This window comes from Notolepis coatsorum (assembly GCF_963971535.1).
Source record: "Notolepis coatsorum genome assembly, chromosome: 17".
NCBI lineage: Eukaryota > Metazoa > Chordata > Actinopteri > Aulopiformes > Paralepididae > Notolepis > Notolepis coatsorum.
In genome coordinates this window covers 100,468,229-100,490,362 of record NC_140181.1, presented here as the reverse complement: position 1 = coordinate 100,490,362, position 22,134 = coordinate 100,468,229, and the positions used below count along the sequence as shown (strand labels likewise).

Sequence of the window (22,134 nt, the reverse complement as noted above, 5' to 3'; positions counted from 1 at the left end):
TTAATTCTGGGCAAAACATTCATCTTAACTATTGACGCTCTGGCCTGTAATGAGTTTTTTAATTTTGACCACCTGCCGAAGTCATTTGTGATCCTGTCTAGCAATCCGGAGTATTTATACTTCACCGTTTGGCTTATCGTAGGGAATATCTCAACTCCAAGACATCTAAAGTGTTCTACCATGGGTATATTTGCTGGGAGGGTGGTAGCCTTCGCAGTCACATTGAGTGGAAGGAAGGCCGATTTTGGCCAGTTTATCTTAAATCCCGATAGATTGCCAAAATCATCTATTACTTTTAGAAGATGAGGTAGGGAGGTGGCAGGGTTTTGCATGAACAAGATTACATCGTCTGCATATAAGCTAATGTGATGCTGTGTGCCCTTAATTGAGATCGGTGCTATGGACTGGGATTGCCTTATGTACTGTGCTAAAGGTTCTAGGGATAGAGCAAATAGTCCGGGACTAAGAGGACAACCCTGTCTAGACGAGCGCGACACAGGGAAGAGTGGAGAGCAGAATTTACCTGTTAAAATCATGGCCGATGGATCTGTATATAGTACTTTGATCATATGAATGAACCCATCCCCTAACCCCATCCTTCTAAGTACTGCCCATAAATAAGACCATTCCAACCTGTCAAAGGCTTTCATCGCGTCTAAGGATAATACAGCCGTAGGAGGCGCGGCATCCTTGCTGGCATCTATCACATGCAGTAACCGTCTAATATTATCCGTGATCAGGCGGCCTCTTATGAAGCCTGTCTGATCAGGGTGAACTAAAAATGGGTTTTTTATTTGTATAATTCATAATATTAATATAATAAAAAAAATTGGGAAGGATTTTGAGGGGGAATAGAACACAAACAGGGCCGTCCTCGCCTAAAGAAATTCTTAAGTTGACTAATAGTCTAGGACTTGATTTCATCGACGAACCTGTACAATTTGTATATATATACTCATCAAGTTAAATCTAGTGCTGACAGAAATCTGCTCATCAAGTTAAATCTAGTGCTTTACCGGAGATCTGCTCATCATGTTAAATCTAGTGCTTTACCGGAGATCTGCTCATCATGTTAAATCTAGTGCTTTACCGGAGATCTGCTCATCATGTTAAATCTAGTGCTTTACTAGAGATCTGTTCATCAAGTTAAATCTAGTGCTGACAGAGATCTGTTCATCAAGTTAAATCTAGTGCTTTACTAGAGATCTGTTCATCAAGTTAAATCTAGTGCTTTATCAGAGATCTGCTCATCAAGTTAAATCTAGTGCTTTACCAGAGATCTGATAATCAAGTTAAATCTAGTGCTGACTAGAGATCTGATAATCAAGTTAAATCTAGTGCTGACTAGAGATCTGATAATCAAGTTAAATCTAGTGCTGACTAGAGATGTGCTCATCATGTTAAATCTAGTGCTTTACCAGAGATCTGCTCATCAAGTTAAATCTAGTGCTGACAGAGATCTGCTCATCATGTTAAACCTAGTGCTTTACTAGAGATCTGCTCATCAAGTTAAATCTAGTGCTGACAGAGATCTGCTCATCATGTTAAACCTAGTGCTTTACTAGAGATCTGTTCACCAAGTTAAATCTAGTGCTTTACCACAGATCTGTTCATCAAGTTAAATCTAGTGCTGACTGGAGATCTGCTCATCAAGTTAAATCTAGTGCTTTACTAGAGATCTGCTCATCATGTTAAATCTAGTGCTGACAGAGATCTGCTCATCATGTTAAATCTAGTGCTTTACCACAGATCTGGTCATCATTTTAAATCTAGTGCTGACTAGAGATGTGCTCATCATGTTAAATCTAGTCCTGACAGAGACATGTAAATGAGTTTAATTACTCAGTGTATTATCAAGTATAAATAAAGATTGAATGAATGACATGCTCATTATTTAAAATCTAGTGCCGACTAGAGACGTGCTCATTATTTAAAATCTAGTGCTGACTAGATATGTACTCATCATATTAAATCTAGTGCCGAGTGCCGACTAGAGATGATCAGGAAATAACTTGGCATGGAAAAAAGCATTAAAAAAACTACAGAAGGTTAACCCTTTCACTGCCACACAACAAAGGGTTAACCCTTTCACTACCTACCACACTACAGAGGGTTAACCTTTTCACTACCACACTACAGACAACCGTCTGTCCGCAGTGTGGTAGTGAAAGGGTTAATAAACGAATGGCCTATAAGGGGACAGCACTGAACACTTAATGATAAACTCATTCAACTCAAGGCAAGTCATTATGATACCATAGTAGTTAAACCCATGATGACCATAATATAAATCATGCATCTTTTTACCTATTTCTAAAACTCTGAATGTAGCTTATTCATTATTACACAGTAAGCTACTGTTGTGTAACCTTTGTCATAGATGTTGCTACATAGAAAGATGCAAGTAGAACCTTGTTCATTTGACCCCTTGGGAATGAAGGTAATAATTAGAACCAGTCAAATGTTTGGATTGTGGGAAATATCAGACTAGAATCGAATAGAAACGCAATAATATCAAGCATTCAAACAAGCCCTGTAGAATTAATTATATGTGCATTTGAAATACCCTTCATTTCATGTCTCTGCACAAGCCAATTCAAATGGCTGGGAATAACATATTTTCACATTGCCTCATATTTCTGTTCGACAGACAGGTCTGTTTAAAAAGAAAAATTAGGTTCAGCTGGATCTCCAAACTAAAAATAAACAAACAAACAGAAACGCAATAACATTCTTTGCCTTAGGGGAATTAGAGCTCCTTCAAAACAACAACAACAACAACAACAACAACAACAACAACCGCCACTGCCACAACAACAACAACAACAACAACCTCTGGTAGGCATCCAGCAATTACCACACCCTCCCCCCCAACCCCCTCCAACCCCCTCCCCCTCACTCTCAGCTCTGGGGAGGTTTACAGTAAACATAAACAGAATAATCAAAGTTGCACAGAGATATAAATAATGAATAAAATAAAAAAAAGGCATACAGAACGTTGTTTACGAAAACAAGAGCTCGGGAAACTCATATTTTAATTAAGGTCTGAACCACAAACAAACATTTCTCTCTGAGGCCGGGCTCTGCTTTTGGACGGGGTAAACAAAAACTGCCGGAGAATCTCACAGAGGCTCTGGGCTAACAATAACAGATGATTGCTTCTGAGGTTGTCCTCTCCTATCAAAACCAACGGTGCCGGGGAGGGCACTGAAGCGGTAAAAAAACAGGCCCTCTATCCCACAAAAACCGAGCCCGGTTGGCCCCCCTCTAGTCTGCTGTGTGGACACCATCAACACAACAACAAGCCCCGGCCCTAATCCCTGTTGCCATGGCAGCCGGCAAGTCCAAACATCTTCTGTTGTTGTTATTGTCGAAAACTCATAGCGGTGAGCAACAGAGTGTAAACACAGATCTGTTCCCGTAAGACAGGTCTTGTGAACTCTCCGGGATGACTGACACCCGGGAAGAAAAAGCCCTGGCAAGACTGGAAGAAAAGCAAACACGCCGCTCTATCTCTCTCTACCTCTTTCTTTCCTCCTTGGGGGGGGGGCGCGTTGGAATATTATTGCTAAGTTTTAGTCGGTGTGGCAACAATACACGCGCCGCCTTAGATCCATTTGATTTATATTTCTTTATTTATTATTCGTGTCACAAAAAAAGCCCACATGAGGATACCAGCCGCACGTACCATTGCAAAATGCTGAAACATAAATTACTATGGGAACATAAATTAACACACAAACATGAGCGCTTAAACAAACTGCTTTGTCTCCTCTCCCAGAGCCCTGCAATTAACATTTGCCACAAAAAAAAAGCACTCCTCCGAAAAGAAAAACACACAACTGAAGCCTTTTGTTAATCATCTGGCCAAGAGAAATGTACATAGATAGAAGGGGATTTTACTATTTCTTAAACCGTCATATAAAAAAGGGACAATGAATAAAACCGGTCAACTAGAAATAAGTAGTAGCCTACTATATATCATACACAAAAACACATGCTTGTTATTAATGACAAACATTAATGTATACAATATAAATCGAAACTAAAATAAAATAAATAAATAACGTTGCACACCGCACATGCATGCATGCACCCACACAAACAGTTCACTCTTTAAACAAAGCAAATAATCCTAAATCCTGACATTCTTTTTAAATAACCATGCAAGCGCAATCTCCTAAAACAAAAGTACTAATGGACAAATGGGTTAAATGACAAACCTGACGATTTCCATTTACCAAAAGTATGTCTGGAGCATAAACGTTAACAGCGAGTGCTGAGAGAGAGAGAGCGAGAGAGAGAGAGAGCGTGTGGAGAGAGGGAGAGCGAGAGAGAGAGAGGGGGGAGAGAGAGAGAGAGAGAGAGAGCACTGTGCTTCTCAACAACAACACTGTTCTCCCTGGCAGTCTGAGCTTGATGTGAGCATAAACAAAACTAACAAATAACACTGATCCCTCCCCCCAACACACACACACACACACACTCCCCTCAGAGGGAGCACAGCCCGCCTCCCTCCCTCCCACCCTCCCACCCATGTCACCGCTGCTTATAGCTTAACCTCCCCCACCCGTAGCAAGGCTCCTCTAGCATTATGAAGAGAGACCAGCAAACAGATAGTTCAGTGTGGCGAAGAGGAGGAGGGGGACTGATCTGGCTGGAGATGAGCAGAGGGATTCTGCAGGTAAATATTATGTTGGTAAATATAATACCTGTAGGAACAAGATGTTTGTGGCAGCAGAGCCCAGCTGTGTAATATGCCCCCCCCCCCCCCCCGCCACCCCTCACACACACACACACACACATTCTCAAACAGAAATCTGTCCGGTGTCCAGAGACAACATGCATCTGGAGTCTGTGTGTGAACAACACTATAGAGTCTGTTTGGTTTGCAGGATACTAGACATCTATGTGAACAACACTATAGAGAGCCTCTGTTTGGTTTGCAGGATACTAGACATCTATGTGAACATGAACAACACTATGGAGAGCCTCTGTTTGGTTTGCAGGATACTAGACATCTATGTGAACATGAACAACACTATGGAGAGCCTCTGTTTGGTTTGCAGGATACTAGACATCTATGTGAACATGAACAACACTATGGAGAGCCTCTGTTTGGTTTGTAGGATACTAGACATCTATGTGAACATGAACAACACCATGGAGAGCCTCTGTTTGGTTTGTAGGATACTAGACATCTATGTGAACATGAACAACACTATGGAGAGCCTCTGTTTGGTTTGTAGGATACTAGACGACTATATCAGTGGTTCTCAAACTTTTTCATTTTATTTAGGATTTCTTTTGGGGACCCCATACTTAATGTATCGCGTAATTTCAACGTGGAATTAAGGAATATCAAAATAAAAGCACACATTGTTGAACTTGATCATGCATATTTATTAGAAAATTGTATTACAGCACTGTTATCAATACACATTTATAAAACGAGGCATAATATGTTGCCAGAACATAAAAAAAAATGTAAAAAAAAAATTACTTGCCAATGTGCTGTCATATACCCGTGACCCCAATTTGGGTCGCGACCCGTAGTTTGAGAACCACTGGTCTATATGATCCTGACGTGAGTGTTGTAACCCTCGCTTGGTAAATAGCCCTCAGAATAGCAACGGCCTCTGCTTCAGACATACGGCAGGCTACGTAGTTTAGAATTGATCGAATAAACGATCGTTTATCGGGGAAAGAAAAGTCACAAATGCCAGCATTTCCTATGTTTTTCTTTTTGTGATGTTTATTTTTCCGGTTGTTAATAAAGGGTGTATGAAATGCCAGGTGTAGGTGGTACATTGTGTTAACCTACTCCGCGAGTGGAAGCACCCGGGACCAGACTAATCTATGCAAAAAAAATGAACGGTGAAAACATTTCCTGGAGCCACAAAATTGCAATGGATTTTTTTTGAGAATCATAATAATCCCCTAATTGCAGCCTAAAGTATCCTGATTATACCTGGTGTATAATGTCGGCTCCCGGTCCTCGCTGCTAAATTGGCAGAAGCAAATACAATCCTCAAGCTATGACGTTCCATCTGCCCTCCTCTCACATCCGCATTTTCAACCCGGTTAAAAAAAGAATATAACTAACTTCAGCTGCACGTAAACACACCTATTTTGTGGAGCGATGTTTTGTAAAACCCTGCGTTAGCCGATTCATTTTTCTTTTTGACCATTAACGTCAGACGTCAACCTCACAATAGAGGCCCTTGCGTGGACTGTTTGTGTGCTTCTTCTTTCAACCCAGAGGGGGGGGAAATGGAAATCCCGTTGCCAGGGGAACAGCTCGGGGGCCCCCAAAGTGCATTTCCTGTTAACCGTGGACCATTTCAACCAGACAAACATAAACATTTCTAAAATGAAAACAAAGTTGTCTTCCTGTTTGTTGCCCGTGTGTTGCTAATAATCACTAACTCACAGGAATGGCTCCAAGCTGTTCCCTAGCAACAAGATTCCAGTGAAACCCGTCTATATAGTATATTAGCAAACACTGCAACAGGAAATACACTTGTCGTTGGGCCTCATTTAGAGAGAGTTGACCGTTGCTGTGTTTGAGAGACTACTGAACAGTTCATCGCAGCTCATCACTGCCATCCCTCTGCACAGTAGCACTTTATGGCACCTATCTCTTTTAATCAGTGAATCATATTAGTCTTATTGAATTAAATCAGTTTTTTTACTGAATTAGACTAGGCTTTGTTTGAATGGATTCATTTGCTATTGAATCAATTCGTTGTTTTTATTGAACGATTCGTTTATTTACTGGATTTCTATTGAATCAGTTTGTCTGTCTGTCATGAGGATCAGTATTTGTTTTAGTATTTATTCTAGTTTATCGAGTATTAAATGGCTAAAACCAAGACCCGAGTACTGTATCTCGTGCTTCCATGTCAATGGAAAGATGACAATAAACATAACTTTAGATTTTTTTTTCGAGGAACACATTTTCCTACGAGCTGGAAGGAGCTGGAAGGAGGGCAGCCTGACCTGGAGTTGCTGCGGATGAGGAGGGTGACTGAGCCGGGGCGCCTCTGATGGAGGAGTCGGGCCGCAGCTCAGCTGATTCTCATTCTCACTGCAGGTCCCGTTCTGAGTGTGGAAGGCTGGGCTGTAGTGGCTTGTCTGATCTGACCCAGACTCATGCATCTGGACTCCACTGCCCTGCGGAACCAAACGGAGCAACAGCAACATGTTAGAATGTCTCAAGGGTGGAACTCGGTGAAAAACTCCCTACGCCGGTTCTGTTGCATTTCCAATTAATTTATTTAAATTATAAATTGATCAGGAATCGATAAAGAATCGGATCGATAAGCAGAATCTATAATGGAATCGTATCGATAAAATCTTATCAATTCCCATCCCTACAGATAATACAACTACAAGTATAATTATATAATATATATTTTTTCTGTAGGTAACGTTACATTTGGTTGACAATTTACTGACTGACTTTCACGACACTCCATATTTACGTAGCTATCTAACCAGCACTGTAAACCGGGACCCAGCCCAAACCATCACCGTGACGTCACCATCCAGCTAAATCTAAAATGGCAGCGCCCATGGCAAAAACGGGGAAATTACATTTGAGTTTTCAGACAAATAAGCAGGATTTCACATTTGATTATAGGACCATGTCTTACCCAAGGTACACAACAAACAAACTAGGCTCATATTGTTTAACGCTTCATCTCCCCTTTAACCTTCTGTCGTGTCATCGTGTGGTAGTGAAAGGTTAACCGTCTGTAGTGTGGTAGTGAAAGGGTTCACCATCTGTCGTGTGGCAGTGAAAGGGTTAACCTTATGTATTGTCACAGTGAAAGGGTTAACCATGTGGTAGTGTAAGGGTTAAAAACAGGCTAAACTATTCTCAAACGGAACACACACACACACGTGATCTAGTCGCAAAAAAAAAAACCTTTGCTTTAGGTTTTGAGGTAGAGAACGTTTTTTATGGGCGCTACAACAAGTTGAAACTACAAGCGGACAGCCTTCTTCTTCCAAGTGAAGATAAACAATCTCCTCTACAAGTAAGAGAAGGACAGGAGGTCTTATTCGTTGGAATAGCTGATTGCTGCCATGGCTACTGTAAACACAGGGGGCCCCGAGTCTGTGTTTATGTGCAAACATATCCTCCTTCTGGAGCGATTTACCATTAACCAGGTGGTGCGATAAACGACGGTGACAGGTAGCACAATGCCAAAGCAGGGCCTTTATGTATACAGCTTGGGAGCGTCGGAGTCAAAAGCTAAGCAACATAAACAAGAGTAAACAAATATATATAAAAAAAATACCCAACAATTAATCTGAGCAGGTGGAAATCTGCACACGCGTCGTGTTGTCGATGAGAAAGGTGATCCTCATGTTGAAACAGAGAATGGTCTGGATAAGCTTTGTCAAGAATAGCACCAACTTCGGTAAACACACAGATCACCAGTGGCTCTTGAGACATTGTTATGTAAGAACAGATTCAATAAAGTTTGGCTGAATTTGTAAAAATCGAGGATTTCACAACCTTTTTAACGGTTAGGCTACAGTAGGGGTTCTCAAAGGGGGGGGGGGGGGGGCGTTCGGAGAGGTTCTGGGGCTGAATTGTTGAAAGGGGGGGGGGGGCGTTGAGATGCTCAATAATAATAAAATAATAATTCATTTAATTTATAGAGCGCTTCTCTGTAACCCGAAGTCGCTGACAGTAGGCAGAAAGAAAATAAAAACAAAGAAACAAAAGAAACATAGAACCACAGGGGAAACAGGGAACAATATGAAATACACAGGAACATAGAGCCACAATAATAACAGGTTGGAGGAGGGGGGGGGTTATGGGTAGGGAAGGTTAAAAGCTAGGGAGAACAGGTGGGTTTTGAGACGGGATTTGAAGGTGGAGAGTGAGGGAGAGTCTCTGATGGTCTGAGGGAGGGAGTTCCAGAGTCGGGGTGCAGCACGTCACGAGAAGGCCCGATCACCAAAACTTTTGAGTTTGGATGACGGGACAGTGAGGGAGGCAGTGGAAGAGGACCGGAGGGAACGGGAAAGGGGCGCTAGTTTATTTTATTTAATATCATTGTTTTAATATCAGGACAACAACTTGACTGGAACCAGAGAGGAGTCTACATGCAGTGAGAATAATCCAATTTCCACTTCAGAAACAGGGAAAGAAAATATTGACATTGACAAATATTTTATTTATACACACTGGGTAGTAAGAAGTAAACATCTGAATCCAGAAAAAAATTTAAACACCAATGAAGAATTTATTAGGTCCCATTTTTAGAAGCCTTCATTTGACCCAACAAACTGAGCTGAGAATTTCATAAATCAAATCAAATCAAATTTATTTATAGGGCCCGACAACACACGTTAATGTCCCCATGGGCCGTACAGGTCTTCTTAAACAAGTCAAGAAGAAAACATAACAATAAGTCAAGAACAGAACAAGAACACCATAAGGTCCAAACATTTTTAGATGAATGCAAATAAATACCCATGATAAAATAATCATAATTGAGAGCCGATCATTTAATTCCCATTGGATGTAGGGGGTTGAGGGCGGCGTTATGGGACCTGGATGTCAGATAATACAGGTTGAGAAACACTGGCCTACCTACAGTATTACACTGGGATGCTGCTTCTAGCTCCCAGGTCTGTGATGACAGCTAGCTACAGACAATCAAAAAAGTTCACGTAAAGGATTTTCTTTTTAAATAAACGTAACCACCAATACCTGCATGGACTATAACGTATTACGTATGTCATGTCAGTTAGGCTGTTAGGGTACCTTGTGTATAGTGTTTACTGTTAACCCTTTTCTCGCCCATTCCTTGCCATGCGTAATCTGCCAATGACGTTTTACAGCGTCTTTGAGATCAATATTTCAAATTTCTGTCATGGTATTCACATTTCACCCACGGAGTCTTGACTGGTGCTGTAGATCTCCGCTCAACTCTCCAATGCTTCAATACCGCCACCTGGTGGCCGATCGGCGAGTTGCCAAAACCGGAAGTCACCGGAAGTGCTTAGTCCGTCCGCTATTCCGTCCGGCCACTCGCTTGAAAGTTTGGGAAGGAGGCGAGTAGGTGACCACACTCCTGCTTATGAAGGTAAGCGGATGGGGGTGTGGCCAGACGAATGTTGGGATGTAAAGGTACATGGTGGAATTTTTTATTCAGTGCTCGTGCACGAAGTGAAGTACAGTGCAACTGGTGCTGAGCGCACCATAACTCACAGAACTTGGTTATATACATAACCTTACGTTAAGGTTAGAAGGGTTAAGTTTAGGCGCTGTTTCGGAGTTGGTTAAGGTTAGAGTTTGTCGCAGAGCATGGCAATAGAATGCAGCCTATTTCCGCACTGCCGCTCTCTCGCGCTGCCGCGGTCACATGGGCGTCGTGGCCAATCAGAGAAACGCTGAACACAAGTTGGTTGCCTAAAATGTTGACGCGTACCGGTACCGTATCGGTTCAAATGTGAAAGGTACCCATCCCTACACCCATCGCTACGAGGAAGCTGCCGTGAGTTTCAGCGTTTTTGATTACAAACTGCTCTGATCTATATATCACCCATACTACATGAATCATTTAACATCGGTCATTGCATTATAAACGACCCCCCCCCCCCCCCCTCCGGTCACCAGCAGATGACCAGTCATGACGTTTAGGATCATGTAAATGTGAAATTTTTTATATAACGTTGATCGGTATCAAACTGCATTTGATCATCTAATATATGCATTTATGGCTATATATCACGTTGTATGAAATACAGCAGAAAACGATAAAAACATATTTATACTCTGGACGGTATTTTAGTATGAATGTGTGAATGAAAAAGTAAATGTTCCTACATCCTGAACGATAGATAATTGATGTTGAATGGGCCATAGTAATGTCAATTTAGCAATACAATTTAAAAAGTTATAGCCCTGCAAAGAAGGTGAACATCTCCATAGACTTACAGTACTGGCAGAGAGGCTACAAGGATGAGAATAAGCTCCAGCAGAGAATGGGTTAAAAGAACACACCAACATTTTGGGAAATTAGCTTATCGTCTTCTCCAGAGAGAGACAAGAAGATGGATACCAGTTTCCTCTCTGTGCGTTCAGTAGAAAGCTATCTGGCTGCACGTTGGCCTAGCTTAGCACAATGAATGGAAGCGGACAGTGCCGGTTAGCCTAGGCATTGCCCAACTAACACCTCTCCCGAAGGCTAACCTAACCGGTCATGTCCACTTTAGTTTAATACATGAGGCATTGTCTAATGTTATCTAGCTGGCTAGCTGCTGATAGCTCCTGATATCAATGTCTGATATCATCAGTTTGGCATTCGATTTCGCAGTAGTTGGCTAGTGTTGGCTAAGTAGCTATCGTTCCGTGAGCTAACGTTAGTAGCTACCTAGTGTTGGCTCTATCGTTCCGTGAGCTAACGTTAGTAGCTACCTAGTGTTGGCTCTATCGTTCCGTGAGCTAATGTTAGTAGCTACCTAGTGTTGGCTCTATCGTTCCGTGAGCTAACGTTAGTAGCTACCTAGTGTTGGCTCTATCGTTCCATGAGCTAACGTTAGTAGCTACCTAGTGTTGGCTCTATCGTTCCGTGAGCTAACGTTAGTAGCTACCTAATGTTGGCTAAGTAGCTATCGTTCCGTGAGCTAACGTTAGTAGCTACCTAGTGTTGGCTCTATCGTTCCGTGAGCTAACGTTAGTAGCTACCTAGTGTTGGCTAAGTAGCTATCGTTCCGTGAGCTAACGTTAGTAGCTACCTAGTGTTGGCTCTATCGTTCCGTGAGCTAACGTTAGTAGCTACCTAGTGTTGGCTCTATCGTTCCGTGAGCTAACGTTAGTAGCTACCTAGTGTTGGCTCTATCGTTCCGTGAGCTAACGTTAGTAGCTACCTAGTGTTGGCTAAGTAGCTATCGTTCCGTGAGCTAACGTTAGTAGCTACCTAGTGTTGACTAAGTAGCTATCGTTAGTACCTAGCTACCGTTACTGTTTAAACAAAAATGTTAATAAATGGGAGCTTCCTCAAACAGCCATCTCTTTCCCCGACAATCCCCTCTGTGCACGAACCCTTACATTATGGTAATTAAACATTCAAACACCTGCGGCTTATAGTCCAGTGCGGCTTATATATGTACACCAGGGTTTCAGTTAGAATTTTTTTTTGCAGGTCTGAGTGTCCGGTAGATTTCAATCTACCGGACAAATGGGATAAATTCCGGTCAGAGTTTATTGAGCTTAAAAACAATTGATAGGCCTATATAAAGAATGACATCATCAAGGCATTTATAATATTTTAACTTAAAACTAGGCTACTTTTGCGTATATACAGTCATTAATATATTCCAAATAAAATAAGTCCCTCGAGACTTCGTGCTGCTGCCGACTTGAGGTGTCGGTAGGCAGTCTGCCCGACCTTAATAAACAGCAGTCTGTTATAATCACATTTTTATGAGCTAACGAATTCCGTTATATTGGACATTTGTATTAATTATATCAAGCGAAGAACTGAGAAATTTGGCAGAGAGAGACGGCAACATTATCGTGGGTTTGCGCCGTGATGTATATCTCCACCTCCCAACGACTTGGTGCTGCTCATAATGTCCGGTGAAAATAATTCCCTCTAAGCACAATTTGATTATTTGAATTGTATTAAAATAGGCTAAAATTAAATAGCCTATGCGATGAACGAAACAATCATTACATTTGTCGTTGCTTCACCAAGCAGCCGGTCTAATAATGACAACCTGTTGTCAGCGCGAGCTGGCTGCTGATATATTTACGTGAAGCATGGAGCAGGCAGAGCAGAGCAGCGGTGTCAGCAGCGCCCCCGCCCAACAGCTGAATTGCCAATGGCTGAATTGGAGTACTGCACCCTGCCAAGCCATGCTTCTCGCAAATATATCAGCAGCCAGCTCGCGCTGACAACAGGATGTCATTGGACCGGCTGCTTGGTGAAGCAACGACAAACGTAATGATTGTTTCGTTCATCGCATAGGCTATTTAATTTTAGCCTATTTTAATACAATTCAAATAATCTAATTGTGTTTAGAGGGAATTATTTTCACCGGACATTATGACCGGAGAGATTAAATATGTCGGACTTCAACAGATTTTGCCGGTCAAATACCGGTAATTACCGGCTAACGGAAACGCTGATGTACACATCATTCAATTTAGCTGCTGCAGCTTATATTCAGGTGCGGCTTATAGTGCGAAAAGTACGGTATATTTATTGTAAGGTATAATATAATAAAAAATAGGGAAACAAGTCCAGGCACGCATTCCAGCTGCTAGATCCACAAAGAATGGATTGCACGGAGCAAGTTGCACCCTTACTTGAAATTCATTATGAATTGAAAATGGGGGACCCTGATGTAAACAAGACGAAAGTAATTCTCTAGTCGGCATCGACCTTAACAATTGTGTGTATTGAGCCGTACTGTATTGTAAATTTGTACCCATTCTGCAATCTGTTAATAAAAGTTTCATTCAATCAATCACCGTGCAGATTGATTGATTGAATGACATTTTTATTAACAGATTGCAGAATGGGTACAATACAGTACGGCTCAATACACACAATCGTTAAGGGGATGCAGACCAGAGAAAACTTTCGTCTTGTTTACATCAGGGTCCCCCATTTTCAATTCATAATGTATTTCAAGTAAGGGTGCAACTTGCTCCGTGCAATCCATTCTTTGTGGATCTAGCCCCAGGTTTTTCAAATTTATAGGCAGCCTGAAATCATGACGTTTCAGTGTGAACACACCTTCTTCAGAATGGCTTGCATGAAGCATAAAGGGTAAGTGACCAAGTTTATACAAGTCAAACAGGAAGTGACAACATTGGAAGTGACAGCACATTCCAACAAGAGATCTGCACAAGAGTACAAAATACCACTTACAAGCACAACCTTTTCAGAAGTATGTAAATCAAAGAGAAGCATGTAAATCAAAAAGCAGCATGTAAATCAAAAAGATATATATATTATACAGAGTAGGCCTACATCTTAAACTACTGAAATATAAACACTCATGACCCATAGTAGCCGTCTTTCAATTATAAATATAAAGAATGATAAATGAAAATAAAATAAAAATAATTAATAAACAATCGAATGAAATGAAATAATCAAATGAAACAGGTCAAAACATGTTCCTCATTGAGGCCTCTAGGCTCTAAACAATCCAGAAAATGAATATAAAAGCGCACCGCCTCTTGGTGGTCTCAAGACTTGTTCTAAACCCATGTATTTTAAGCCAGAAATATCATGTCCTAACTTATTAAAGTGCCTTGCAACTGAAGACTTCTCGTAATTTCTTCTTATAGAACATTTGTGCTCAGAAATTCGATTTTTAAAACATCTTCTTGTTTTTCCAACATAGTAAAGGTTGCAAGGACATTTAAGCAAGTAAACCACAAAATCAGAATTACAGGTGATCCGGCCTCTAACAGCGATACTCCTACCTGTACTTGGTTGTAAATAAAATGTCTCTTTAATCATGCCATGACATTGGGTACAAGACAAACATGGAAAATTGCCATTTGGAATATTGGCCATAAAATGGGTACATTTTTTGGGAAAATCTGTTTTAACTAACTGGTCCCTTAAGTTAGGTTACCGTTTGTAGAAGTATTTGGGTGGTTCCTGGAATACTACGGAAGCCCTAAGAGGCCGCACATTCATACATTTTATTTGCTCCGTTTTCCCGTGATAACGAGTTAATTTAATTTGTTTTCTCGTGATAACGCAATAATTTTCTCGAGATCTCGAACGAAACGATAAGTCTATATTAAATCACTGCAGGAAACATCATTCAGTACAGTCTCGCAATGTCAGAGGAGCAGGTAGCCCCGTTCGTGAGTGACTATGATGCACTCGGTGCATCACAGTCACGAAAGGGGCTAAGCAGGAGGACATTGATCACAGCGTCACATATCTCTTCAATCAAGGCCTGACAGGCTGAAATAGCTTTATGCCTTGCTGTTACAGATAATATAACACATTAATGTGCCTCAAAGTGCAACCAAAGTAAGCTCTCAAAGAGCACCTGGCTACGGGAGGCTGCAACGTGAAACTGGCCCCCGTATGTCCAAACCCCTCCCACCCCCTCCTAATGTACAGTTTCCTCCCCATCGTATGTCTATTTTCTGTTAGGATCTCTGTTTAACAATACTGTATATTTGCATATCTTGTATGTCGCAAATGTAACAGTACTGTGTATACCTGTATGTCATGTACGCCCCTGAAATAAATTCATCTGATTTAATTTGTTTTCTCGTGATAACGCAATAATTATCTCGTTATCACGGGAAAACGAAGTCCGTTTTTCTCGTGATAACGAGATAATTATCGCGTTATCACGAGAAAACGGAGTAAATAAAATGTATGAATGTACGGCCTCTTAGGGCTTCCGTAGAATACACCTCCGATCTTAGGATCTGACTTTAAAATGTACCAGTATTTGTTCACAATATCACGCATATCTTTATAAATAGGGCTGAAGGTGGACACCAATGTTACTGAGTTGCTTTTTACTTTGTCTTTATGTGTAAAAAGGGATTGTCTGTTTATCTGTTTTAGTTTTATTAAGAGAATTCTCAATAAGGGCCTCACTATATCCTCTAGATCTAAAGTTTTGACAAAGCTCCTTGGCTTGTGTATCAAAAATGTCATCTGTATTACAAATACGTTTATATCTCAAAATCTGACTAAATGGAAGGCTCCTCTTGAGCTCTGGCGGGTGATAAATGCTATAATGGAGAAACGAATTTCGATCAGTCTCTTTTTTGAAAGCTTCGGTATGGACAATATTGTCTCTTTTTCACCAATACATCGAGGAATGCTATTGGAATGTGAATCATAATTCATAGTCAACTTAATAGTCTCTCTCCGAGAGTTGAGAAACAAGTGGAACTCTTCCAGAGCCTCTTTAGTGCCTGACCATACAAAAAATAAATCATCAATATACCTCCAATAGGCTTTAATCTGTCCAACATATGGATTATTATTAAAAAATACATTCAGACTCAAACTTTGACATAAAACAGTTGTATAATATAATCAATAGGTATAATATAATCAATAGGGCAATAAGGGCATACAGACCCTCATCTGCACCTTTGTTCACACGTTTTTTTTCTCATATTTTCATATTCAGATAACATTTTAGGTCTTTCTACTATTGCCCTGTCCATACCTGTACCTCCCCTCCCCCATGCCATTAGACACGCGAATTTCCCCATGGGGATCAATAAAGGAATATCTCATCTCATCTTTTAATCTTGTATTCAGAATACAAAACAGCTCAAACTATAGCTTCCACCGGGCAGGTTAATGAATAGCAACCATAGAGGCAACAAATGTATTACTATTCACAATTCTTGGAAAGAAAGATCAACCTGAAAACAGGCACACACACCACTGCCACGCTTTATGCTAAATGAGAAATATTTCCAAGAATTGAAACGTGTCTAGTACGGTATGACTCTTCCTACAGTATTATCTGCCGTTTAGGTTAGATGTTGTTTGTGTCTGTGGTCATTACCAGGGAACCAAATTAGAGATGTTCCGATTAGGGATGCCCCGATCACGTTTTTTGCCACCGATACCGATCACCGATCGTCTTGAGCCATATCGGCCGATACCGATCCGATACCGATCGTTTTTGATTAAAAAAGAATATTTAAAAATAATATTTTTATAAAATATATATATTATATAATTAGACTTGTACTTGTAGTTGTATTATCTGCGAGACAACGCCACCACGCAACAAGTCAAAATGCTCGCTATCTACAAACAGCTCCACTGTCTGTGTGTACTCAAGTAGCCTCCAGCTACGGCCAGGATTCTCCGGCGCTGCAGCTGGACCTATTGGTATAAATCACATTCAGCGTGCCCTCAGCTTGAATACGCATCGAATCAATGTTATAAGACATTGATATCAGGAGCTATCTGTAGCTACTGCTAGCCGGCTAGATAACGTTAAGACAACGCCTCAGTGAACTATTTAGTTTAGAGCTAACGTGAGCTAACGTGAGCTACCGAGTCAACGGAGGTAACTTATCATGCACTCGACTATTGCTGGAGCATTTGTTGATATCAGCAGCTATCAGTAGCTAGCCAGCTAGATAACGTTAGACAATGCCTCATGTAGTCACTGGGTCATTTAGTTTAAACAGTAACGTTAGCTCGGTAGGTAGCCAACGTTAGCTCACGTCGCATGCACCAGACTATAGCAGACTGCGAGGCATAGCCTCTTGTTTAGTGCGGGAGGGGCTGGGGGGGAGGAGTCCGTACGCTGCAGGCAGCTGTGTGTCTGAGAGAGAAGTCTGCAGTGAGATCTCCGCTAAGAATTGGATCATGTTTTTCGATCGGCGAAAATAAAGCATTATCACCGATCACCGATCTCATATTTATACTGAATATTGGCCGATACCGATCACTGGCCGATCGATCGGGGCATCCCTAGTTCCGATACCATTTTTTCGATCCGATTCCGATACCTAAGCTTTGGGTATCGGCCGATACCGATACTGATCCGATACCAGTGCATACATTTAAAAAAAAAATAAAAAAATAAAATAATAATGGTATTTATTCAACAACAGGTGATTGTATAGATTAGTATTAGTATCAGTAATTGAAAACTATCTCAATGAGTTCACCCACGGAAAGGTTGTTGGCACATTAGTTCCACACAGACATTATTCGTTGCTGCACTTGCTTCCACAAGGCTCAGTTTTTTTGTTGTGATTTTTGCACAATAAATATTCAACATTCTCTTTTGAGACTCCGCCTCAGACTCTTATCATTTGGCACTAAAAGCTAAACATTGTCACCGATATGGCTGTCCGCAACATGTCATTAATTGTGTACGCGAGGTGGTCGATCAGTGACGACGTTAACGTGAGCTAACGTTAGGTTAGCTAGCATGAGCTACCGGTAGATGGAAAGACTAACGTTACTGGTGAAAATGTGATTTAACTTGGAATACTCGTTTGCCAACTTGCTGTACTTTGCTTGCAGGTCTGCAGCCATTATTGCTGGATTATGAATAGCCCCAACTTTAGCCAAGGTACGTTAAAGCTAAAACTTTAACGTTAGTTAACGCTAGCTTTCGGTTAGCTGTTCAATGCTAATAACTAGAGTTGTTCCGATACCGATACTGGTATCGGAAATGCCGCCGATACTGCCTAAAACGCTGGTATCGGTATCGGCGAGTACACGTAAATTCTAGCCTCCGATCCCATGATGTAATTTATCTCCTGCCGAGTCCTGCGGAGAGTGAGGATTATAAAATGAACATGTTTTAAAGTGTGATGCTGTGTCATTTTAACAGCAGATACACTTTCTTAAATTCCATTGTCCCCGACAGTGCGGTGTGACGGGGAGCTCGGACGGGAATCGGGCTGTGTTTGGCTGGTGTTATGATAGCATTAGCTGGAAAGATAGCTAGTTGGAACAACATCCGCTTTTAACGTTACATCAAATCAGATGATCGCCTGTCCTTTCTCCAGGACCTAACACTGTCCGTGACCGTCTATCAACAATAATGCACCCACGGTGAATTGTATTTAAGTTAAGTAGCTACGGACTAGCGTTAGCTGACTATTACTAACGTTATCAATGCGGGAAGACGCGCTAGGTCAGTTAGCTTAGCTTGATAACGTTACCGTGTCTAAAGTTGGTGCTATTCACATAATCCAGCAATAATGGCTGCAGACCTGCAAGCAAAGTACAGCAAGTGCCAAAGGATAAGAGTCTGAGGCGGAGTTTCAAAAGAGAATGTTGAATATTTATTTTGCATCAAAAACCACAACATGAACGTTCTATCTGCCACTAGCTTACAGACTGAATAGGGTATATCTGCAGAGCCACTGAGTAGCGAGTGCAACACCGTTTAATGTCCGTGTGGATCATTGGAGTAGGGTATATCTGCAGTGCTGCAGCCCATACTCATTGATTAATGATACTAATACAAATCTATACAATCACCTGTTGTTGAATAAATACTATACGTTCTAGTTATTACTAAAAAACAGTATAACAGTATCTGAAAAAAAAAAAAAAAAAAAACGTATAATTTATATAATTTTTTTTTAAATTTTTTTTATGCACTGGTATCGGATAAATATCGGTATCGGCCGATACCCAAAGCTTAGGTATCGGAATCGGATCGGAAAGGGAAAAATGGTATCGGAACATCTCTACTAATAACACCACCAAGCGAACCCATCAGAGCTCCCCGTCAACAGCGCTCTGTCGGGACGATGGCAACGTATCTGGAAAGTATCTGCTGTTAAAATGACAAATGGCATTGACACTTTAATTCACGGTCGGTTAAAAACACGTTTGTTTTATAATAATGCTCACTCAGCAGACCGCAGTGTTGTTGATAAATTACGTCATATGGTATCGGAGCACAGAATTAGAGGGTACCAGCATTTTAGGCAGTATCGGCAGCATTTCCGATACTGGTATCGGTATCGGAACAACTCTACTGTTTTTTAGTAATATCTAGAAAGTAGTTCAAGTTCAAGTTCTTTAATAGTTGTCATACAGAAGTACAGAATACTTTCATACAAAATGCTTCTTACTGTTACGCTCCAGAGACTGTGCTAGACAAGATAGTATCAAATAACATAATAACATAATATAGCATGAATTTAGAAGAAGAAAATGAGGTCACAGTGTTCGGTATAGACATATGTACAATGTTCTGAGTTACCATATAATATACAATACACAATACTATGCAGTGTACTAATGTACAGTACTATCTAGTGCAAAGCAGAAATGGGATGAGGTACAATTTTAGGTACAATTTACAGTAAGGTGTACGAGTTGTAGTGCAATCCTTCATCCATAAATATAAAGTGTGGGGAGTGGGTGCTACAGTGTGTTTGTTTAAAGTGGGTGTGTGCTATAAAGTGTGTGGAGTGGGTGCTACAGTGTGTTTGTTTAAAGTGAGTGTGTGCGTGTGGATGTGTGTGCTATGTGCGTTTGGTGGTTGTTGTTGTGTAGTGTTCATTCATTGTTCGTTTAGCAGCCTGATGGCCTGGGGATAGAAGCTTCTTCTGAGTCTTTCTGTGCTCGCCTTGAGACTCCGGTATCGCTTGCCTGACCGCAGCAGTTCAAAGAGGCAGTTGTTCGGGTGACTGGAGTCTTTAATGATTCTCTTAGCCTTGCCCTTGCAACGCTTGTAGTAAATGTTCTGGAGGGTGGGGAGCCCCCCTCCAATTGTGCGTTCGGCTGAACGTGTCACTCTTTGTAGTCTGCTTCGGTCTTGTGCAGTGCTATTCCCAAACCAGGAGGTGATGTTGCCGGTCAAGATGCTCTCTATTGTACATGAGTAGAAGTTCTTAAGGATCTTCTGGCTGACTTGGAACTTCCTTAGGCGCCTGAGGAAGTAGAGGCGTTGTCGTGCCTTCTTCACCACACTGTCAATGTGTGTGGTCCATGTCAAGTCCTCGGATATGTAGGCTCCGAGGTACTTAAAGCTGTTGACTCTCTCAACCGGTGCCCCGTCGATGCTGAGGGGGCTGTAGTCCTTGACCCCCGACCTCCTGAAGTCCACAATCATCTCCTTTGTTTTGCTGACGTTCAGGGAGAGGCTGTTTTCCTGGCACCATCCCGCCAGGACCTTGACCTCTTCCAGGTAGGCCCTCTTGTCGTTGGCAGAGATCAGGCCCACCACCACTGTGTCGTCAGCAAATTTGACGATTGTATTGCTACTCCGCTGAGCCACACAGTCGTGTGTGTACAGGGAGTAGAGGAGGGGACTCAGAACACAGCCCTGGGGGGCCCCTATGTTGAGGGTGATGGATGAGGAGGTGCAGTTGCCTGCTCTCACCACCTGGGGTCTGCCAGTCAGGAAGTCCAAGACCCACTGGCAGAGGTCATAGCCCAAGCCCAGGTCCCTGAGCTTGGCTATGAGTATGGAGGGGACTATGGTATTGAATGCCGAGCTGTAGTCGATGAATAGCATTCTCACATAGTTCCCCTGCCTCTTGTCCAGGTAACCAAGTAATGGTATTTATTCAACAACAGGTGATTGTATAGATTAGTATTAGTATCATTAATCAATGAGTATGGGGCTGCAGCACTGCAGATATACCCTACTCCAATGATCCGCACGGACGTTAGACGGTGTTGCACTCGCTACCCAGTCTGTAAGCTAGTAGCTAGTATTACCGTTTATGTTGTGATTTTCGATGCAAAATAAATATTCAACATTCTCTTTTGAGACTCCGCCTCAGACTCTTATCCTTTGGCACTTGGAACTTGCTGTACTTTGCTTGCAGGGCTGCAGCCATTATTGCTGGATTATGAATAGCACCAACTTTAGCCACGGTAACGTTATCAAGCTAAGCTAGCTGACCTAGCTCGTCTTCCCCGCATTGACATTTGATAACTAAGGCTGTCAGTTTATCGCGTTAATTAGATATATTTTTTTTGTTTTATCTCATTCATTCCATAAGAACGTAGAATACACATTATAGACTTTTTTTTAATATGACCATTTGCATGTTCTTGGTATCTGATTCTAGGGACATCTATGGATCTCAGGGAATGTATTCCCAGTGTCAGAAATACTGTGTCTGTTACTAGGCTTGAGTAAATTGTAATGAACCAAATGAGAATATCAATTACATATTTTTTTTATCTTTGACTGTGAATAACACCATGCTAAAATTGACCAGACCTGAAAAATCTAAGCAAATTAATAAATGGAAGATGATTAAACAGAAGGTTTTGTAGATACAGTACTGAATTCTGCCATCCGGACACATGCCATTTGAAATATGATTATAGAATATAGAATATAAGGCCTAAAATGGTTATGCGATTAATTAGATTAATTAATTACAAATCCTGTAATTAATTAGATTAATTTTTTTAATCGCCTGACAGCACTATTGATAACGTTAGTCAGCTAACGCTAGTCAGTAGCTACTTGACTTAAATACGATTCACCGTGGGTGCATTATTGTTGATAGACGGACAGTGTCAGGTCCTGGAGAAAGGACAGGCGATCATCTGATTTGATGTAACGTTAAAGCGGATGTTGTTCCAACTAGCTAGCTTTTCAGCTAATGCTATCATAACACCAGCAAGGAAA

The 22,134-nt window shown here is 41.3% G+C and overlaps 1 protein-coding gene across 5 annotated transcripts in view; it reads right to left on the bottom strand.

The window, feature by feature from the left end:
* The window catches only part of LOC311243726 (forkhead box protein P1-B-like), a 61,713-nt gene that overhangs the window by 26,200 nt on the left and 13,379 nt on the right, over positions 1-22,134 (bottom strand). For 3 of the 5 annotated variants that reach the window (XM_084333062.1, XM_084333060.1, XM_084333061.1), the window contains exon 2: positions 7,003-7,176. In XM_084333062.1, the coding sequence (XP_084189188.1) occupies positions 7,003-7,161 (159 nt within the window). In that variant the 5' untranslated portion in view covers positions 7,162-7,176. Of the gene's footprint in view, positions 1-4,223; positions 4,404-7,002; positions 7,177-22,134 lie in introns of those variants that run through there. The other 2 variants (XM_084333063.1, XM_084333064.1) reach the window with 1 other exon arrangement.